This window comes from Piliocolobus tephrosceles, chromosome 1 (genome assembly GCF_002776525.5).
Source record: "Piliocolobus tephrosceles isolate RC106 chromosome 1, ASM277652v3, whole genome shotgun sequence".
In the NCBI taxonomy this organism is placed as follows: Eukaryota; Metazoa; Chordata; class Mammalia; order Primates; family Cercopithecidae; genus Piliocolobus; species Piliocolobus tephrosceles.
The window spans coordinates 13,068,285-13,091,420 of NC_045434.1; the positions used below are offsets into that span (position 1 = coordinate 13,068,285).

General features: G+C 39.7%; 1 protein-coding gene across 2 annotated transcripts in view; it reads left to right on the forward strand.

Moving 5' to 3' along the window:
- The window catches only part of B3GALNT2 (beta-1,3-N-acetylgalactosaminyltransferase 2), a 62,476-nt gene that overhangs the window by 6,995 nt on the left and 32,345 nt on the right, over positions 1 to 23,136 (forward strand). Inside the window, exons 2-6 of one of the 2 annotated variants that reach the window (XM_023216216.2) lie at positions 2,122 to 2,244; positions 3,607 to 3,754; positions 9,113 to 9,213; positions 13,845 to 14,038; positions 18,641 to 18,736. In XM_023216216.2, the coding sequence (XP_023071984.1) occupies positions 2,122 to 2,244; positions 3,607 to 3,754; positions 9,113 to 9,213; positions 13,845 to 14,038; positions 18,641 to 18,736 (662 nt within the window). The remainder of the gene's footprint in view (positions 1 to 2,121; positions 2,245 to 3,606; positions 3,755 to 9,112; positions 9,214 to 13,844; positions 14,039 to 18,640; positions 18,737 to 23,136) is intronic. The other variant, XM_023216214.1, reaches the window with a different exon arrangement.

Below are 23,136 nucleotides of genomic sequence, written 5' to 3' on the forward strand. Positions count from 1 at the left end.
CAGGGTGAAACCCCGTCTCTACTAAAAAAAATACAAAAAACTAGCCGGGCGAGGTGGCGGGCACCTGTAGTCCCAGCTACTTGGGAGGCTGAGGCAGGAGAATGGCGTAAACCCGGGAGGCGGAGCTTGCATTGAGCTGAGATCCGGCCACTGCACTCCAGCCTGGGCGACAGAGCGAGACTCCGTCTCAAAAAAAAAAAAATAGTTTAGAGCCAGATTGGTAAGGGGAGCTAGAAATTTGAGGAACATTCTTACACAGGTATTTTATTATGCAGCTACTTTGGGTTTTGTACTGTGTAACACAGTACTCAGGAGTGTTGGACTAATTTATTTAATGGTATGTGGTTAAAAAACCTATTTTTCTGAAATTTGACTTCAGTATAATCTGGAAGTAGTTCTCTAAAAGACCACAGTATGCTGTGTTAACTTCCCCTCTGCAAGAAAAAGAGAAATGCATGTAAAGTAAAGCAGTGGAACAGAAGCAGCTTAGACATGGGTTAGAAGCAGGGGGCATTGAGAGTGGCAGAGGTGGAATAAGATCAAAAAGTAGTTTACATCCATAATCCATGGGATTTTCACATGCCACATGGTTATCTTTGTATTTCTTTATTATTTTTAGAAAAATCTTGTTTGACAATTATATGGAGAATTCAGGTAAAAACCAGTTAGGATGCCCTCATATTAGTCCAGGTGAAAAAACAGACCAAACTGAGCAGCAGCTAGAATTAATGACAAGAAAGGGATAGATTTGAGAAATTTTCATGAAGATTTTGAGACATCAAGAAAAGATTAAATTATTCTCTGTGTAATCTATTTCTAAAAAATTTGCTTTGATTAGCCATCAAAAATAAGGTAGTAAATTTTTGGCATTAAAAGTGATGTTTCAAATATTGTGAAAGTTTGCTTTTGTGCAGCATTCTTATTTTCTGATGATGTCAGATAAAAGAGGCATTTAGATTAAATGTGGTTTTTGCCCTACAGCTTTTAATCTTTTGAGATGAGACTTTGAAACAAATGAAATAGAATATCTAAAACATTTTTTTGTGTCAGTTTTCTCTAAATAAGAAGTTGAAGCACAGGGATTTAAATAACTTCATACTTAACGTAATACAAAATGTTGGCTGTGGAATCAATGTCAGAACCTTTGCCTGCTTCCTGACACTAGAACGTACATAATATTTCTGTGTGAAAAAGGTGGGGAGGCATATTGTCAATTTTATGTAGTCATTTAAATTAGTCTCCAAATTCAGACACTCATTTAGAGTGAGTTCCAGCACTAGGTACAACTTTCATCATATAATTATGTATCTGAGAAAAAATGTTCTGAGCCATGAGTTCAAAAAAATTGATGTGTTACCCAGCGCATTGAGTGATCTGCTTGTTGCTAATTCACCAGTTGAACTGGTATTGTGCATTAAAAGATCAGAATTTAGACTCAGATAAGCTATATTAAGCTGTATAGCTATAGACTAGAACAGTGATAAAGAATGGAGTTAGTTTGCCTGGGATTAAATCTTAGCCCAGCCATTTCCAAGCTGTTTGACTTAAGTTACAGAATTCTCTGTGTATTTCATTTGTTCAGCAAGTACCAGGCCAGGCGTGGTGGCTCACCCCTGTAATCCTAGCACTTTGGGAGGCCAAGGTGGTGGATCACAAGGTCAGGTGTTCAAGACCAGCCTGGCCAATATGGTGAAACCCCATCTCTACTAAAACTACAAAAATTAGCCAGGCATGGTGGCAGGTGCCTTTAATCCCAGCTGCTCGGGAGCCTGAGGCAGGAGAATCACTTGAACCTGGGCAGCAGAGGTCGCAGTGAGCCCAGATCGTGCCACTGCCCTCCGGACTGGGCCACAGAGTGGGACTCTGTCTCAAAAAAAGAACAAGTACCTACCTCATTGGGTTGTGAATGTTAAATGATACTCTATATGTAGTGCTTTTCACAGATTAGGTATTCAATAAATATAGCCTATTAATAAGCTTAATCCATGAAAATTTGAGTTTATTTAAAAATAAATTTTTTCTTTATAAAAGAATTCATTTTAGTACATGACTCATTGTAGGGTGAAATAATAAACACCTATATTCCATTTGGAATGGAACTTTTTTTTTTTTTTTTTTGAGGTGGAGTCTCACTCTTGTTGCCCAGGCTGGAGTGCAATGGTGTGATCTTGGCTCACTGCAACCTCCGCTTCCCAGGTTCAAGAGATTCTCCTGCCTCAGCCTCCCCAGTAGCTGGGAAAACAGGCAAGTGCCACCACACCCAACTAATTTTGTATTTTTAGTAGAGACAGGGTTTCTCCATGTTGGTCAGGCTGGTTTCAAACTTCCAACCTCAGGTGATCCGCCCACCTTGGCCTTCCAGAGTGCTGGGATTACAGGTCTGAGCACTGTGCCTGCCCTAGAATGGAACATTTTAAGAAATATATCTATTGTGGAAAATAAGGTATCTACACGAAAATTTCTGTATTAGATCCTTAAAATTATCCTAGTAGAAAGATCTGTTTTTATTATTTTAATTGGGCCTTTGAAAAAAATATCAACGTGGTTTTGTTGTCTTTTAGACTGAATACCTAGATCCCATGGTATATAAAAACGTTGCATGTAATGTAGTAAAGAGTCTGGGCTTCAGTAATTTATTTTTGGAAACTTTTTGGATCAGTTCCCACCATTGGAGAAAGAGATGAAATGGATACCTCATCAGAGCTATATATAGTCTTGTAGCTCTCAAGCCTTAAAACTGGTGATGAAAAACAAGGACAAAGTGTATCTTTCTCTTCTGTCTTCTAAGGACAAGTTTTAGATGGAAATGTAACCCTGCCCATTAGACCTTATGACAATAAAAAATGAGCCGTTCAGAATGACTTGTTACTTTATTATTATTTTTTGTTTTTACTAAAAATATTGCTTTCCCTTCATTCTTTAGAATATTTAGTAGGTAGTAAAAGGTTTACTGGCTGTAGAATTCATTGATATAAATAAGGGTTGCATTACTTTCCAGTATGGAAGTCCTTCAACTTCATCCGCCAAACTTAATACCTAACATTAATGTAGGACTTCACTTTTCAAAGCACATTTTTTTTTAGTTACCATTGAATGCCTCCTATATGCCTGATACTAAACCATGAGCTTTATACATGTTATCTCATTTAATTTTTACAACAGCGTTATGAGAAGTATTATTATACCCATTTTGTAGTTGAGGAAACTGAAGCTCAAGAAGCTAAATAACTTATAGCTAATGTATGATGGAGCCTGGATTCTAACTGTGGCCTAATTGACTCTTAATGCCTACTATTTTTTTATGCTACATTGCCTTTTGAAACAGATTCTTATCACAAACACCTTGTTTGTTTTGAAGAATTAATATACTTATGTGAGCATGAATACATACATATATACGTGAAAGACAAAAAAGACTCTACACCAAAATGTTATTAGTGGTTGTCTCTGGATACTGGGTTTAGATGTGATTTAAAAATTCTTTTCTTTGTATTTATCTGAATTTCCTACAAACATATACTTACTTTGTAATAAACTTATGATACATATTGAACTTCATAGTAATTGATACATGACTTATTTCTAATGTATTGTTCTTATTTCTAGATCAGTTGGCCTTATTTCCTCAGTGGAAATCTACTCACTATGATGTGGTAGTTGGTGTGTTGTCAGCTCGCAATAACCATGAACTTCGAAACGTGATAAGAAGCACCTGGATGAGGCATTTGCTACAGCATCCCACATTAAGTCAACGGTAGGTTTTCTGAGTTGTTGCCTTGCCTGGTTTATTGAAATAAGAGTTCTGAAAAACCTAGCCAGGCATGGTGGTGCGTGCCTGTAGTCCCAGCTACCCGGGAGGCTGAGGTGGAAGGATTGCTGGAGCCTAGAAAATTGAGGCTGCAGTGAGCCGTGATTGCACCACTGCATTCCAGCCTGCGTGATGAGAATGAGTCCCTGCCTAATTAAAAAAAAAAAAAAAAGTTCTGAAAAACCTTATTTTGAATAGAAATGTTCATTCAGATATGTGGCCTCTTCCTGGGAGAAATGGCTGTTTCATTTGATTTTCTTCCGTATAGTTTGGGCCAAAAAGTAAATGTAACCAACATTTTAAGCCAAATGATAGTTGGAAGAGAGTATATTCACTGGTTAGCATATGTAGTATTTAGATACCCAGTGTGATGTGTTTGCTTTTTGCTTCGATTTAGAATAGCAATTCTTAAAAGGTTCCATTTTAGAGCAGTTTTCTCCTTAGACACATGCATGTCTAAATATACTTTTCACTAACTTCACAGAGATAAATTTAATTTTTTTCAGTTTTGTAGTATTTTTTAGTTGTGTAATCTGCAGTGTGTAATATGCCATGCTCTTTTTCCTGACTACCCTTCCAAAACTGAGCTTTGGTAATCCCTTTCATGCTGATGTTAGATAGCTCTCAGTTATTAGTTAGGAGCCCAAAGCCTTAGTCTGTTCTCAATGAGATCAGCCTCTGAAGATTGTGTGGTGAGGGACTAGGAGAAGAAATGCATAGAAAGTTGACTTCTATTTATGTGAAGACTCGGGTGATAAGCAGAGAATGCCCTCTCAGGATAGAATAGCACTGGCACATTTGTGATTAAGTAGCTATACAAGCAAATTGCAGTTGTGAATTTTTTTATTTTTATTTTTTGAGACGGAATTTCGCTCTGTCGCTCAGGCTGAAGTACAGTGGCCCGATCTCAGCTCACTGCAACCTCCACTTCCTTGGGTTCAAGCGATTCTCCTGCCTCAGCCTCCCAAGTAGCTGGGATTACAGGCACCTGCCACCATGCCTGGCTAATTTTTGTATTTTTAGTAGAGACGGGGTTTCACCGTGTTGGCCAGGTTGGTCTTGAACTCCTGACCTCAGGTGATCTGCTTGCCTCGGCCTCCCAAAAGTGCTGGGATTACAAGCGTGAGCCACCGAACCCAGCTTAATTGTGAATTTTCTTGTCGCTAGTAGTGCTTTCTCATAGTAGCTTTCATTCCTTTTGAAGACAGGTTTCTTTAGTTCATGGTTGCAGTGATAATAGAGCCTATTATTACATAGGAAATGAAAGACCTCAGAATCATCACTACTATCAGAACCACCTCCAAAAGCTGTACTTCCTGTAGTATTTCCCTGTCAGAAAATAGTGACTCCTCCAGCGGTTGCTCAGACCAAAACCCTTGGTGTTCTCCTGATTTTTCGTTTTACCTGCCACATCCAATCCATGAGCATACCTTCCTAATGCTGCTTAGACTAGACCCAGAATCTGACTTCTCACCGCCTTTACCACTACCATCTGATCTAGGCTGCCATTACTTCTCACCTGGATTATTGCAGAAACCCCCTTCTTTGAACTTACTGCTTCTACCTTTGACCCCCTACATTTTATTTTCCTTACAGCAGCCAGAGTGATCCTTTTAAAATTAGTCAAATTATGTCAATTCTCTATTCATACCCCTCCATTGACCTCCTTTCTTGCTCAGAGTGAAACCCCAAATCTTTGTTGTGGTCTTTGACCTTATCTATGTCTACTTTCCGTACCCTGGCCGCCTTACTGTACTTTCATACACTAAAAGTGCTCCTGCCTCAGGGCCTTTGCATTTGCTATGTCCTCTCTCACTAATGTGCTCGGGACTCGCTTCCTTCAGGTGTCTGCTTAGATGTCACTCTAGCAGACAGCCCCATATTAAATAGCAGCCCATCCCTATCTTGTTTCTGTCTTCCCATAGTTGGCTTTAATTTTTTTTGGTAACACTTATCACCAACTGGCATCTGTATTGTATTTAGTTGTAAAATTGTTTGTCTTTCTCCACTTGAATGTAGGTTTCGTGAGTACTGGGGGTTCAGGTTTTTTTCATTGGTGTTTTCCCAATACCTAAAACCTAGCTTGGTGCAGACTAAGGCTCTCAACAACTATTGAATGAATGACTCAGAACCAAATGTAATGAGTGAAGTTAATATTCAGACATTCACCACTAATTTATTTGCCATCATAACAGTCTTGCTTTAAATTTAGCACGCTCGATTTGTGTTATGAAAATGATCAGCTATCTGTATAAAAATAGATATTAGGCAAAAACACCTTTCTGGAACACAGTAATTTTGTGGATCTAGTAAGAGTACCTAGTAAGATGGCTCAAAAAACAAATTTGATACATACTAGCAATAATTTAGTTAGCACATTTACTCATTTCTGTTTATACTTTTATTCCAAATGCTAGTTGTCTATGAAAGGTATTCTGCCTTAACTGGTAATTAGTAACAGAAACTGCATTTCTGTGGTTATGGCATATTTTCCATTCTTGCATTTCTCCAAAGGACCCAAACTCAACACTAAGTACTTCTGTAAGCAGATAGCGTGGTATGTGTGGTAGAATACAAAGAGAAATACAGCGTAGCCTGAGTGTTAGGAGGGGCTTGACATTTAGTAGAAGGAAATAGGTGTGATAGTGTAATAAAATGTTACATGTGCTGTGATATAAGTAGATAGCAAAGAGCCCGGGGTGTATGAGAAACTCCTAACGCTTCTGTATAATTGGAGCACAGGGCTTGTGGTGGGGGGGGGAAGGCTTGTGGCACAGTGTGAGAGGAGTAACCAGGAGAGGTAGGAGAGCAGAGAGATGTATATAAAGAAAATAGGGGGGAAGCATATGACTGTGAGAGGCAGGCAGTGAGCAGATCATGTATAACAGGCATGCGGAAGGTTGAGTGCTGAGGAGCTGATCTGCAGAGGTGACCTTATGAGAGAATAAGGTCATTGACTGTAGAAAATGAAGGAGGAGGCTGGGAAGATTGCTAGTGTTCTGACTTGGAGAATAGTGGAAACAAAAATACTACATGAGAAGAGCAGTTTTCATGGGAAAGAAGCTCAGTTGTGTATATGTTGACCTTGAGGTTCCTCCGGGCAGTGGTGTATTGTTAAAGGTTTACTAACTGGCTCTCTGGAAAAAGGATGCTTATATGTGCATACGTGTTTATTATACATTTTATTGACATAAAGGACATACAGCAGTAATTGACAGATAATGACCTATACAATACTGTTTATCGTAAATTCCATGAAGTTGGTTGATTCTCATAGAACGCTTTTGTTGTTTGTCAGACTCTCCTATCTATGACCAACTTATGGTTGCATTTAACAAAAGAGTATAGTTCTGACAAAAGTCTTTCTTTTAAGTTAAACAGTGAAGACTAAATTGACAAGATATGTCAGCTTTATGCTTAATAAAGTCAGTGAGTTCTATGCTGTATCAAGTAATAGTTTTTGAATACTGGAATTGTATCTTCCTTGACTGTTTTTATGAACTATTCACTCTGTAATGGCTATAGACAGACACATTACATTAAGCTTAATTTGCATTATCAACAAAACAGTAAACCAAACCCTTATTTGTACTACGTGCCGGTTTCTGGGGTGTGAATATTCCCACCATGGCCAATACAGGTGACTAACATAACATCTCTGAACACAGAGTCAAGGAAAGAGAAGCAGTAGCTTGCCATGTATACTATTTCACCATGTAGATGTAATAAATATAAATTACCTCAAGAACATAAACAATAGTAAAATGTAGTAAAACATTGTGGTTAATTTGAGTATTTCCTTTTTTTGATATATATTTAATTATAAGGTTATATAATTTAATTTTAAATAAAGGCTATGTTTAATAACCGTCTCACAAAGTTTCTGAAAAGTTGACAGTTGACTCTCAGAGGTCAGTAGTAGCAGGCTTTAGCACACAGCTGTCTGTGGGTTATCTAGATGAAGACGTCCAGTGAATTTATAGGTCCATTACTTAGAACATGGGTCTAAACTAGAGTTACTAATTCAGGACTGGGCACAGTGGCTCGCACCTGTAATCCCAGCACTTTGGGAGGCCGAGGCAGGCAGATCACTTGAGGCCAAGAGTTCGAGACCAGCCTGGCCAAAATGGTGAAACCCTATCTCTACTAAAAATACAAAAATTAGCCAGGTGTGGTGGCACACGCCTGTATTCCCAGCTACTTGGGAGGCTGAGGCAGGAGAATCGCTTGAACCTGGAAGGTGGAGGCTGCAGAGAGCCGAGATTGCGCCATTGCACTCCAGCCTGGGTGACAACGCGAGACTCTGTCTCAAAAAAAAAGGAAAAAAAGGAAAAAATCTAGAGTTACTAATTCAGGAATCATTCCCATGCTAGTTGAAGCCTTGAGAATAAATAGTATTGTCTAGGGAAAGGAAGTGAAAAAACGAGTAGATTGAGAAGAGACCCAAGGGCAGAGCCCTGAACTAATCCCCCTCTCAGTGGACAAGCTGGGAAATAAGAGCCAGTGAAGATGACTGAGCAGGCCACAGAAGGAAGGGAAGAGAGCATTTTAGGGAACTGGGCAGTATCAAGCCGTGCAGAAGCCAGGAAGGTAAGAGTTGAAGAGTGTCTATTGATTTAGCAGCAGCTCATTGGTAACGTTAGTGAAATCTCAGTGGAGGTGGTGATGTTAAAGCTAAAACTCTTGTTTTCTAAAATGAGTGGGAAGTAAGAAACAAGAGGCTGCAATTTTAGTTTCTTTGTAGGACCTCAGTGTAAAGTGTGATAGCAAGGAAGGATGGAAGGTGAAGAGAATAATTAGAGTCAGGATTTTATCATGTTTATACTGTGGAGGGAAGGAGCCACTAGTTACAGGGGTAACCAGTGAAGCAAGGTCTAGGAGAGAAGGGGATTTCCTCTTGGATGAAAAGACCTAATCCTGAGCAAAAGGAGCACCTTCTGAAATAGAAGAAGGCAACAAAGGAAAATTTTAGATATAGATATGTTTTTAGGTGTGGGCATGAGAAGCTGACTTTACTATAGTTTGCTTTTAAATGATATGGACATTTGCTGGTAGCGAAGCCAGACATATTCTTACTTGCTTTAATATAGCATTGCAATGAAGGACTTGTGCATAAGTAACTTGGTAGTTAGCAACTTTCAATTTGCTTGTTCCCCCGTTTTGCTAGACTAGAAGAATAAAGGTAGAGAATTAATCCTCATAAACATTTGTGTCTCAAAGTAAAAGCTCTGAAATGGGCGTGAGGAAACGTGCATGTGCGAGGTGAAGATCAGTAACTGATGTTAATGCCAACACATCTCTCAGTGTGCTTGTGAAGTTCATAATAGGTGCTCATGGCTGTGAAGTGCCTGTGGAAGACAGGGAGGATCCTTATTCCTGTAAACTACTCAACATCACAAATCCAGGTAAGTCATCTTTTCCCTCGACTGCCATACACATTCTTGATGTTGAGTAAAAGTTGCTAAGCTTAATAGTATGGAGTCTGTTTTCGTTTTTTATTATTTTAATTTATTATGTGTTTTAGAGACAGGGTCTTGCTCTGTCGCCTAGGCTAGCATGCAGTGGCACAGTCATGGCTCACTATAACCTCAAACTCCTGGGCTCAAGTGATCCTCCTGCCTCACCACCCTGCTAGGACTACAGGCACGTGCCACAACACCTGGCTAATTTTTTGTAGAGTTGAGGTCTGGCTGTCTTGCCTGGGCTGATCTTGAATTGCTGCCCTCAAGGGATCCACCAGCCTCAGCATCCCAAAGCACTGGGATTGCAGGCATAAGCCACCATGCCCTGGAGTCTGTTTTTAATAGACTAAAATATCTTTCATCCAAATTTATGTCTCTCCTTTTTTTTTTTTTTTTGGAGATGGAGTCTTGCTATGTTGCCCAGGCTGGAGTGCAGTTGTGCCATCTTGGCTCACTGCAACCTCTGCCACCCGGGTTCAAGAAATTCTCCTGCCTCAGCCTCCCGAGTAGCTGGGATTACAGGTGCCCACAACTACGCCTAGCTAATTTTTGTATTTTTAGTAGAAATGGGGTTTCACCATCTTGGCCAGGCTGGCCTCAAACTCCTGACCTCGTAATCCACCCGCCTCAGCCTCCCAAAGTGCTGAGATTACAGGCGTGAGCCACCACGCCCGACCTGTTTCATCATTTTTGACAGATTGACTTGGGGTATCTGTAGAGATTCTTTACAGAATTGAAACTTTAGGATCCAGGAGACTCTATTTTTCGGTGTGGTTCATATGCATTTGGAAGTTCCTTATGCTTAGATAAATCCTGAATTACCAAATTTTGAACTTTTGGAAAACTGCTGATTTTACCAGTTAATTTATAATAACCTTGAAGAAACAAATATTATGAATCACTTTCTCTTAGAATTATTGTCTAATTTATTTCTGTAAAAGAAAAAATAGTAAAAAAATTTGAAACACAAGTAACATTATTTATGCCTTGAAATTAAAAATTTGTAAAAATTTTGGTGAGGGTAAAGAAAGCTTCTCCAGCACTTTGGGACACCGAGGCAGGAGGAGGAGCAAAAACCAGCCTGGCCAACATAGTGAGACCCTACGTCTCCAGAAAAAAAAATCAGCCAAGTGTGGTGGCTCATGCCTGCAGTTCCAGCTGCTTGGGAGGCTGAGATAGGAGGACTATAGTTCGAGGCTGCAGTCTGAGCCCAGCAGTTCGAGGCTGCGGTAAGCTATGATCTGTTCACTCTACTGCACTCCAGCCTGGGTAACAGAGCGAGACCCTGTCTCAAAAACAAAAAAACAAAGATAACAAAGAAAGCTGATCCTAATTAGGTTCTCTGTGTCATCAGGGAACCAATTTTAGGAAGCTGATAAATTTATAACTGTCTGTGTTTATTAGCACTTCCCATTATGTTCAGCTGTGTTTCTAAGGGAGGTTAAACTTCTAAGTCTTAAATATGCTGATTAGGACTTCTGATATTTTAAGGTTTGTTAAAACTGTATAGTTAAATAACACCTCACTTTTATAAGCAGGCTCCATGGCTCTCAATCCAAGCTCTGCCATTTTCTAGCTGTGTGACCTCCTCTGCCTCAGTTTTATCATCTGTAAACTTAGGGATAAAAGAATCTCCCTCATGGAGATTGACATAAGGATGAAATAAGTTGATACATATAATATATTTAGAATAGTTCCTAGAAGGTAGAAGGTACTGAACATTATTTTAAAGAGCCTGCCATTTTATAAAGTTGGGCTTCAAACAGCTTTTTAAATAAATTGGACAATATATTCAGGTCTGTATTATAAAACAGGTTTCTTAATTAGGATGTCTATGAATTCAGTTAACATTGTAACCAAATTTTATGTATGAATTATGAGAAAGTCCTTTGGCTTTCACTGGGAGTCTTTTTTTTTTTGAAATGGAGTTTCACTCTTGTTGCCCAGGCTGGAGTGCAATGGCGTGATCTTGGCTCACTGCAACCTCCGCCTCCTGGGTTCAAGCGAGTTTCCTGCCTCAGTCTCCCGAGTAGCTAGGATTACAGGTACCCACCACCACGCCTGACTAATTTTTGTATTTTTAGTAGACACGGGGTTTCACCATATTGGCCAGGCTGGTCTTGAATTCCTGACCTCAGGTGATCCATCCGCCTCAGCCTCCCAAAGTGCTGGGATTACAGGCGTGAGCCACCGCACCCAGCCTCACTGGAGTCTTAAAGGGATCAGAAACCGCATAGAATGTTATGTCACTGATGATGTGGTATCCTCCAACAAATTACAATTGAAAAACAAAAAGAAGCCCTTCACTTTTAAATTAACCATATTTTTTTATCTTAAGTGCTGTTATTTATTAAAAGTAAAGAAGTAGAACTTTCTGTTAAAACATTTTCATATATGTAATACCTAGATTATGAATTTTTAAATGTGTATATAACTTAATATTGAACCTAATCTTATCTTTTTGATAATCCAAAGGCAGTTATGGTTATTTCAATACTGGAAGGTCATGGTTAGCATTAATCATTGTGATACTGTGGCTGGGGTAGAAGGGTTGATTAATAGCACTGTAATGCAGCGGGATTTCCTGTGTCCACGTAACTTGAAGCCCAAGGCACATTTCTTTTAGATAAGAAAATATCTAAAAATGCTGTATTATAATGTGCTTGCCCTATTGCTTTTAATAAAGAGGTTTTTCCTATGGATATCTTTTATTTACTGAATATCTTAAAGAGAAAAAAATTGTATTGTTGTCCATTATGTTGCAGTCTAGACTCTCCGGTTAATACTTGCCAAGCCCATGACAAAAAACTGTATTTTTCCTTTTTTCCCTGCTGTTCATGTCTGTAATTAGGTAAGAGTCATCACTTCCCGTTAGTCCCATTTTATTGAGTATCTACTGAGTGTAGAGAGCTTCTAGGAAGTCTGATGTAGGCATCCAAATGATCTGTTAGAGTATAGGAAGAAAATGTAATTTCTTTTTTTTTGAGACAGGGTCTTGCTCTGTTGCCCAGGCTGCACTGCAGTGGCACAATCTCAGGTCACTGCAGCCTCTTCCTCCCAGGCTCAAGCAATTCTCGTGCCTTCGCCTCCCAAGTAGCTGAGATTACAGATGTGTGCCACCAAGCCCAGCTAATTTTCGTATCTTAGTAAAGACAGGATTTTGCCATGCTGCCCAGGCTTAGAATTTCTATTTATCTGAAAATAAGAAAATACAATCTTTATTAATACTGAATATGTAAACTTACCACAATATATGCATATATTTTGTAAGTAAATAGGTGTGTGTACAAATATTTTTAACTGATGGGGTTGTGTAGTCAGCAAAGTTTGAAAACCACAGCTCTAAAAGATACAAAGAACTTTGATATAATCTTTTAAAATAGGGTTTTATATTATTAAAGCAGCACTGATATTCCCTGCCTATGAACTGCTTTATTTAATGTATTCTGGTTCACTTATGGTAATTAGAAAATGTATTTGAAGGCTGGGCACAGTGGCTCATGCCTGTAATCCCAGCACTTTGGGAGGCTGAGGCGGGAGGATTGCTTGAGGTCAGGAGTTCAAGACCAGCCTGGGTAACATGATGAGACCCCCCCATCTCTACAGAAAATTAGCAAGACCTGATGGTGTGTGTCTGCGGTCCTAGCTACTCAGGAGGCTGAGGCAGGAGGATCCCTTGAGCAAAGGAGGTTGAGACTTCAATAAGCCATGTTAATGCCACTGCACTGCAGCCTGAGTGACTGGGTGACTGTCTCAGAATTAAATAAATCAAATAAAAGAAAAATTATTTGAAAAGAACTCTTTTGGCACTGATTAGACAGCCATGGGGGAGTGGAAAGGGGACTGACTTTGGAATCACTAAATGGGACTTGATTCCTGGATCTGCCACTTTCTATGACCTTAGGTGAATTGCTTAATTTTGGGCCTCAGTTTCTTAATATGTAAACTGAAAATAATGCCACAACCACAAGGGTAATAGTGAAGATGTAAATGTGATGGGGAATGGTACATAGAAGGTGGTTCAAAACTGTGTTTGATATGCTTACCTTTTATCAATGCTGTATAGCAAGAGTTTTTCAGTGTTATTTGAAGTGACTTCAGTTGCTTATTTATACTGTGATAATTGCCTCGTATCACAAATATTTTAAATTGCCTATCAAGAAGTAGGAGTTTTGGAATTTGCAGAGTCAGACCAAATTTACTGATTATTTATGACTACAGTTAGTACTGTTTTTATTATTTCTATGTATCCAACCCTTCCAAATAGATGACTTAAATTTAATATCTCCTGTGGCATTTATACATATATATGCACCCATGTATGCAAAAAGCTATTAAACCAGTTCTGATAATTAACTTACTTAGATGTGGCTGAAAACTTTATTCTTAAATTTCAAAAATGTTTATGCAGAAGCAGCCATTTTTCTCAAGCATTTTTTAAAAATTCCTGCCATTTGTGAATTATATAGCAAATGATTACCTAGGTTTTGGCATTAAGCCCACTTCACTACTTCCTACTAGTAAAACAAAGGATTGTATTTGTTCAATTATATAAACCTGTTCTCATTACTTAGTTTTGAATCAGGAAATTGAAGCGTTCAGTCTGTCCGAAGACTCTTCATCAGGGCTGTCTGAGGATCGAATTGTCAGCGTGAGTTTCCGAGTTCTCTACCCCATCGTTATTACCAGTCTTGGAGTGTTCTATGATGCCAGTGATGTGGGTTTCCAGAGGAACATCACTGTCAAACTTTATCAGGCAGAACAAGAGGTATGCACTGCTCTGTACAGGTTTTTTCTCTTTTTTCTTTTTCAAAAACATCAACGTTTCTTTATGACATACAGTAAGTAGATTGGAAGACTATATAATTCTCTATGGTTGAGAGACTTTCACCTTTCTTCCCCTATTGACTAAATACACTTTAGTGTGATATAAGACTAGTTTGGGGATAGATTATCTATAAATAAATGTGCTATATCTAGAAAAGAAGGAGTTGACTAGATTAGAAATCTCCAACTTAAAATTCTCTAAAGCCTAGGGAATTTCGAAAATTGGTAATGGATATAAAAAAAGTTTGGGATTCTTAGGATGAGTGAGTATTATTGCCTCTTTCTTCCAACTGTAAAAGTCTGTAATACAAAGCTAATAACTGCTTCAAACCTTTTTTGTAATAAGATACAGAGGAAATAAAAGTTATTATTTTACCGAAAACAGAAAATCCCTGAAGTGTCTCTGTTCCTGATATGTGGGGAAATCTGATTTGTTCACAGAATGCATCTGAAGGAGTAGCATGGAATTATATTTGAAGGATCTGTTTTTTAAACATGAAGAAAACTGGAAGGAATTAATCAATAAACAACCCTATAGCCACTAACTACATTCTACAACAGTTAACGTTTTTCTGTATTTGGTTTATTACATATTTATATCCACTCCTAAGTAGCTGGGATTACAGGTGCATGCCACCACACCTGGCTCATTTTTGTATTTTTAGTAAAGACGGAGTTTTGCCATGTTGGCTAGGCTGGTGTCGAACTCCTGACCTCAAGTGATCTGCCCTCCTCAGCCTTCCAAAGTGCTGTCTCAGCCTCCCAAAGTCCTGGGAATACAGGCATGAGGCACCGCACCAGGCATGGTGTGCTTTTTATGTGTTTGTTCAAGGTGTGCTACATGTTTCTTCAATCTGTAAATTTATGTCTTTTACCAAATTTGGGGGATTTTCAGCTATTAATGTCTTCAGAACCTTTTCTGACTTCACTTGCTCTCTCTACTCCTCCTGGGATTCCAATTACATGTGTGTTAGATCTTTTGGTATTGTCCTACAGATCACAAGACTTCATTTTTTTCAATGTTTTTGTCTCTTTTCCAGTGTAGATAACTTCTGTTAATCTGTATTCAAGTTTAGTGACTCTTCTGTCATCTCAAATCTGAAGTTAAGCCTATCCAATGAATTTTTTATTTTAGATTTATTTTAAATATTATACTTGTTAGTGCTTCAGTTTCCATTTAGTTCTTTTTTACTGTTTCTATTTCTCTAAAATTTCCTACGTGTTCATTGTTTGAGAATATTTTTCTCTACAGCTTTGGCCATAGTGGTAACAGCAACTTTAAAATCTGTGTACGCTTATTCTGAGTCATCTCAGCATCTGTCTTTATTGATTAATATCTTTTCTCTAAAATATGGGTAACGTTTTTCTGTTTTGTGTCTAGTATTTTGGAGGTCTTTTGGTTTGGGTTTTGGTGGTGGTGGTGGTGGTGGTGGTGGTGGTGTTTGACAGAGTCTCGCTCTTTTGCCTGGGCTGGAGTGCAGTGGTCCAGTCACGATTCACTGCAGCCTTAAACTCCTGGGCTCAAGCTGTCTGCCCTCCTCAGCCTCCTGAGTAGCTGGGACTACGTGCATGTGCCACCATACCCAGCTACTGGTAAAATTTTTTGTAGAGCAGGGTCTCACCATGTTGCCCAGGCTGGTGTCAAACTCTTAACCTCAAGTGATCTTCCTGCCTTGACTTCCCAAAGTGCTGGGATTATAGGTGTGAGCCACCACACCTGGCCCTTATCTTTGCATCCAGATCCTATTATATTCTGGATCCTATTATATTCCTCAAAGAGTAATGTTTTTTTGTTTGTTTGTTTTAGCAGGCAGTTAATTGGCTGGACACAGACTGTAAACATTGTCTCACTTTCAATGAGAAACAGCTAAAATCTCTATTCAGTTTTTTTGGCCTTGGATGGGCTACTTGGGTTCTGCCTTGAATGTGTATTTTATGAGTCAGCCACAGATTTGGGCAGAGTTTATATGAAGAATTTACAGTTCTTTCTCTCTGTGATCCTTTCCTTTCTGGGATGTTCCCCCTCACGCCTTTTATTAATTGATATGTTTACCCCAACTCTGTCCTCTTAATTTTCAAGCAGAACGACTACAGATTTTCACTCAAATTTCTAGTTGCCCTAGAGTTGTACCCTCAGACAAAGAGTCAAGAAGAGGGGTAGGGAGGAGATCCATATTTGGAGCCTTTTCCTTCTTCCAAGTACTGATTCTTCTCCAGTTTCTGCCTGTTTGTTTGAATTCCAGTGCCTTCAAATCATTGTTTTTTATGTTTCATCCAGAGTTCATAATTATTATCTATAGGAGAATTGGTCTGATATTACTGGAAACAGAACTCTGTTCAGTTTTTTACAATGTGTTTGTATTATTAATGTTGATTATTAGCAGTGAATACAATGTTAGAGACTCACCAATAAATATACAAATAAATTTGAGATGAAATTTCTTTTTTGTAATTTGCCCTGTTCTTCCTCTAAATAATCTGTCTAGTTTGTTGATGTGTTTGTAGACATAAATATAAGACAGAGGGAAGAGTAGGATTTCTGCTGGTGATGCCAGCCATAATGATTACAGTGAGAAGAGCTTTGTACTTACTCAACTGTAGGAGTCCATGTATGATTGTAGTTAACAGTTTCATTGATACTGAAGACCAGATAGGGAATTGAAATAGCAGTACTCTGAGTAGCACTGTTTTCAAGAGATTAGAATTAATCTTGATTTTTTTTGATATACTTGTTTATCTTAGTATATATAGTTTTAAAGAAAACTATTAGCCAGGTGCAGTGGCTCACGCCTGTAATCCCAGCACTTTGAGAGGGCAAGGAAGATGGATTGCTTCAGCCCAGGAGTTCGAGACCAACCTAGGCAATACAGTGAGACCCCATCTCTACAAAAAATTAAGAAAATAGGCAGGCGGCCGGGCGCAGTGGCTCACGCCTGTAATCCCAGCACTTTGGGAGGCCGAGACGGGCGGATCACGAGGTCAGGAGATTGAGACCATCCTGGCTAACACAGTGAAACCCCGTCTCTACTAAAAATACAAAAAAAAAAAATAAGCTGGGCATGGTGGCAGGCGCCTGTAGTCCCAGCTACTGGGGAAGCTGAGGCAGGAGAATGGCCTGAACGCAGGAGGCAGAGCTTGCAGTGAGCTGAGATGGCGCCACTACACTCCAGCCTGGGCGACAGAGCAAGACTCCGTCTCAAAAAAAAGAAAATAGGCAGGTGTGGTGGCATATGCTTATAGTCCCAGCTACTTAGGAGGCTGAGGTGGGAGGATCACTTGAGCCCAGGAGGTTGAGGCTGCATTACAGTGAGCCATGATCGCACCACTCACTCCAGCCTAGGTGACAGAGTGAGACTGTCTCAAAAAACAAAACTATTTATAGTGTGCGAGTTATCAATCAAGTAGTTTGGTTCAGACATACAATATTTTGATCATGTCGATGTAACTTTTAGTTGCCATATTTTTAACCAAGGAGGAGTTAATCTTTGTCCTCAAGAAAGGACTAGTCTAAGATGGATGCTAATGGGTTCATGGGTAGTCACAATGCAAAAACTATTATACTACATTCCTAATAACTGGTGTTCATGAAAGAAATAGACATAATCCATTGAAATGTGCTTAATTTTGAACCCCTGCATGGTTTTAAGAGCTTAACAGAAGTTTCCCCTATGGTAAGTTGATATATAAGAATAGGCATGAGAATGAGGAAATGTTGCCTAGAAGAAATGGGAGGGTCCAAGAAAACAATAGACATAATGAAAATCAGTCCTTTTTTTTTCTTTTCTTTTTTTTTTTTTTTGACAGAATCTGGCTCTGTGGCCCAGGTGCAGTCTTGGCTCACTGCAGCCTCCACCTCCTGGGTTCAAGTGATTCTCCTGCTTCCGCCTCCCAAGTAGCTGGGACTACAGGTGTCTGCCACCATGCCTAGCTAATTTTTGTATTTTTAGTAGAGATATGGAATTTCACATGTTGGCCAGGCTGGTCTGGAACTCCTAACCTCAAGTGATCTGCCTGCCTCAGCCTCCCAAAGTGCTGGGATTACAGGTGTGAGCCACTCTGCACCTGGCCCCAGTCCTCTTTTATATTCCCTTTTTTGTTTTGTTTATGTTTTCTTCTGAAGATTCTTTTTGAAGGGAGTTTCCTGAGTGCTTTTGTTTCCAGTAAAAATCTGTGGTATTTCAGTTTAGTCTTAACCCTTTGAGGGAGTTCTGACACTATAATATGTTGGCTTAATTTTACAACACTGCTCACTTCCCTTAATATTTTTTCTTTCAAGGTGGGTTTTTTTTTTAAGGTTATGTGGATTTTGTTTAGCATTTGAGAACTTCATGACAACTTTGATTACCTTAAATATCGTTATTTAGTAACCATGACTGCACTAGAAAACCCAGTGATGCCAAAACCACAGTGGAACCATGTTAGTGACCGTGGTTAGGGCCATTGTGGATTTAGCTGACCAAGATGTAAGGTATTTGAAAACTTGTTGCATATGCAATGGTATAACATGAAGTATTTTTTCTTGTCTTCTTCTCCCAATTTGTAGGAGGCCCTCTTCATTGCTCGCTTCAGTCCTCCGAGCTGTGGTGTGCAGGTGAACAAGCTGTGGTACAAGCCCGTGGAACAGTTCATCTTACCAGAGGTACAGGATGGCAAGAAAAGACTGTAGTACCAATGCAGTCCTTCATAGGAGTGGGCATGTGTTTTCAGGGGCAGGTGCTTGATATTTTCTTGTACCAGGGCAGCACTCCAGAGTGATAGATGAAGGGACCAACTGTGGATGTGCTAAAACATAGCACTCTGTATTCAGACCTCCTGAGGACTTCATGAGGCCTCAGAGGTTCCAAAACCACTTTTTGAAAAACGTTGCACATTGCCATAGTTTATTTAGTGGAGTAGAGAACTGCACAACTATTTTAATGACAAAGGATGGTGTTGGGTGTGGATTGATGGAAAGACCAGACAGATATACCATTTGGGTAAAATTAAATAGTTTGCTTATCTAAAGAATGAAAAGAAAAAAAAGTCAGTGCAGACAGGATAATGACAGAGATGGGTCACATTTCCAAGTTAAATAAAATTTCTCCAAAGGGTAAACAGTTGTGGATGATGGCCTGAAAACATACCTGTCACCTTCTGGGTCCCTCTAGGTCCAGTCGTAAGTAGATATGCACTAAAGAACGCCTCACCTGCCAGGTGCCCTCATTAGTCCTGGAGTTAAGCCATACAGTATGGTCGCAGAGGGTGACAGAATCAGGATCAGACATGAACAAATTATTCATTCATCAGCTTTAGCCTTTCTAGGCTGTTTTAGACTAGGCTGAGTACATTCCTGAAGTCAGTGCTCTGGAACCACAATCAGGGTCAGTTTCCCAGACATCTCTGGAATTCACTTTAGATCACCTATAGAGTTCATCCCGCAGCATCACAGCTGGGTTAAGGTGTGGAGGCTAGACAACTGACCGGTCCTGGTGACTAACCAAGAAACTTTTTCCTACCCAGACTGTGGGGTGCCATTCACAATTTGTTCAACAATAGGAACCACACATTTTTATAACATACTATGGGGTCTTTGGAATTGAGTACAAGTAGTTGAAACTATGTGTTAATTCTGTCAAAGGGATCTCCTTTTCATTTGTATATGAACTTCCATTTTAAAAACTTTCGAATACGCTACTCTCAGCATACTGCTTATGGGGTAGCCTGCTCCGCAAGAGCAGTCAAAAAATAAATTAAAAAAAAAAAACAACTTTTAAATAAAAGCCAAACCAAAACGGGGTGGAAAAACGGAAAATGCGGATAAGCTAAAGGAAAACAAGACTACTAGAATCTCATATTTGGAGATAATCACGGTGAACATTTTTGCTTCTATGTGTATATAGTTGCTAGGATTATGCCATTCATTCTACTTTATAATTTACTTACTTTAACATATCACGAATGTCTTTTGATATGATATGCTGTATTATTTGTAATGGCTATATAGAATTACATTGTACGAAAGTATTGTCATTTAACTCTGTATTTGGGTATTGATAGAGTTTCAATTTTTCGGTGTTATGGAAAAGACAAGTAAATATCACTGCACCTCTGTTTTATGTGTGTAACTGGTTATTAGGATGAATTGTTGGGTCAAAGGGCATGCACATTTTTAAGTCACGTGATTCCTTCGTGGAGGGGAGTTTAGCAATTTGTACCAGTGTGAACAATCATTAGCAATATATGAGAGTGCCTGTTTTCCTACGTCCTTTTATTAATTTCACATACGAATTTTTTTCCTTTTTAAGTGCAGTATGTACCATCAAAGTTACCTTTTACTGTAAGAATGGTGTTTCAGGTCAGGCTCAGTGGCTCACACCTGTAATCCCAGCACTTTGGGAGGCCGAGGCGGGTGGATCACAAGGTCAGGAGTTCAAGATCAGCCTGGCCAAGATGGCAAAACCCCATCTCTACTAAAAATACAAAAATTAGCTGGGTGCGGTGGCAGGCGCCTGTAATCCCAGTTACTCGGGAGGCTGAGGCAGGAGAATTGCTTGAACCCGGGGGACAGGTTGCAGTGAGCTGAGATCACGTCACTACACTCTAGCCTGGGCAACAGAGTGAGAGAGACTCCGTCTCAAAAAAAAAAAAGAATAGTGTTTCAGCTACATAGTGTTGGATCTCAGTTTTTGCAGGAAGCCATTCTTTGGTTTGTTCATTCACATGAGGTACTTAATCTCACTGTGTCTATTTCCTCCTCTAAGATGAAGGTGGTACACCTTCCATTTCAGATGGTTATTCTGGGGGCTAAATGATTTAACACGTGTAGACTGCTTAGAACATGCTGCCACATGCCACGAATTCAGTAGATCAGTAGATGCTGTCATTATCATTATACTCCCCATCTGGATTGAGGGGGTCCTGTTCTTTCAGAGCAGTGTTTCTTCACCAGGGGCAGTTTCCCTTCTGTGCACAGAGCAGTGTATATAGATACTTTCAGTTGTTAAAACTGGATGTAGGGTGATGCTGGCATCTAGTGGGTAAAGGGACAGGGATTCTGCTAAACATCCTGCAGTCACAGAACACCCCCCCCAACCTGCCCCAGCAAATAATTATCTGGCCCAAAATGTCATTGGTGCTGAGGTTGAGGAACTGTATTCCAAAAGAAAGTCACATGGGGTGCAGCAAAGAGGAAGAAAATAAACTTGAATGCTTCAAGCTAACCACAGTTTTATGGAGTCTACTCCATTATCTTGGTCAGCCTTATAGAAAGAATTGCAAATTTTGATTAGTTCATAAAAAATACTACTTTCGCTTAGAATGTCCTTGTTCTTAGGAAATACATGCTGAAATACTTAAAAATTCATGATATCTGCATTTTATTTTCAAGTGATTCAACAACAGAAAAGTATGTGTGTAGAGAGAGAAAAGGCACATATGGCAAAATGTGAGCAATTGGTGAGTCTAGGTAATTTGAATGGTAATTTGAACTTTTCTATAGGTTTGAAGTTTTTCAAAATAAAAATTGGGTTGGGGGAGAGGGGTTAACCTTCCTTGCTGGTGTTCAGAATGGTATATCTGGCAGTGGGTACTAACGATGGGAAGTACTCAGCCAAAATAATGAGTTACCTTTGTAGTTGTTAAAAGACTTTTTTTCCCCCTGATTTTTATTTATTAATTTATTTTTTGAGACAGGCTCTGGCTCTGCTGCCCAGGCAGGAGTCCAGTGGCATGATCATAGCTCACTGCAGCCTCAACCACCTGGGCTCAAGTGATCCTCCTACCTCAACCTCCTGAGTAGCTGGGACTACAGGCACCTGCCACCATGCCCAACTAAATTTTTTTTATCTTTTTTTTTTGTTTAAGACAGTGTTTTGCTCTGTCACCCAGGCTGGAGTGCACTGGCATGATCCTGGCTCACTGCAACCTCTGCCTCCCATGTTCAAGTGATTCTCCCGCCCCAGCCTCTCAAGTAGTTGGGATTATAGGCACATGCCACCACACCAGTTCATTATTTATTTTTTAGTAGAGACACGGTTTCACCATGTTGGCCAGGCTGGTCTCGAACTCCTGACCCCAGGTGATCCACCTACCTTGCCCTCCCAAAGTGCTGGGATTACAGCTGTGAGCCACTGTGCTATGTTGACAGGTTAGTCTTGAACTCCTGGCCTCAAGCAATCCTCTCACCTCTCAAAGGTCCGGGATTACAGACTTGAGCCACCACACCAGGTTTTGTTCGTTTGTTTGTTTAGAAACAGAATCTCGCTCTCTCATCCAGGCAGGAGTACAGTGGCGCGATCTCAGCTCACTGCAACCTCCACCTCCCGGGTTCAAGCAGTTCTCCTGCCTCAGCCTCCTGAGTAGCTGGTACTACAGCGTGTGCCACCACGCCCGGCTAATTTTTTGTATTTTTGGTAGAGACGGGGTTTCACCGTGTTAGACAGGATGGTCTTGATCTCCTGACCTCATGATCCGCCCGCCTGCCTTGGCCTCCCAAAGTGCTGGGATTACAGGCCTGAACCACTGTGCCTGGTCACCAGGTCTAGTTATTAAGAGTTTTAATGACTATAGCCTTGTGCTTTTTATCTCCCTTCAAGCTTTAGGCTAAATAGACTTTTGATTTCATTACTTTTATTAATTTTGTGTAGTATTTTTTCTTTTAAAAACAAGCAGGCCAGGTGTGGTGTCTCAGGCTTATCCTCCCAGCACTTTGGGAGGCTGAGGTGGGCAGATCGTTGAGCCCATGAGTTTGAGACCAGCCTGGGCAACTTGATGAAACCCAGTCCCTATTCAAACAGCAAAAATAACCACACACACAAAAAGCAAGCAATTATTTAATAGTGGCTATACCTGGGGGGGAGCTAAGATTATGGATGATTTTAATTTTCTTCTTTTTGTATATCTATCTTCTAAGTGTTCCATAATAAACATATATTAGCTTTATATAACAGAAAGAAAAAACAAACTTTTAGCAATTAAAAAATTCTCTCCAGTTGTACAAAATTCTGTTTTTGTTGAAAATATGTTTTGTGTTTTTTTTTTTTTTTTTTTTTTTTTTTTTTT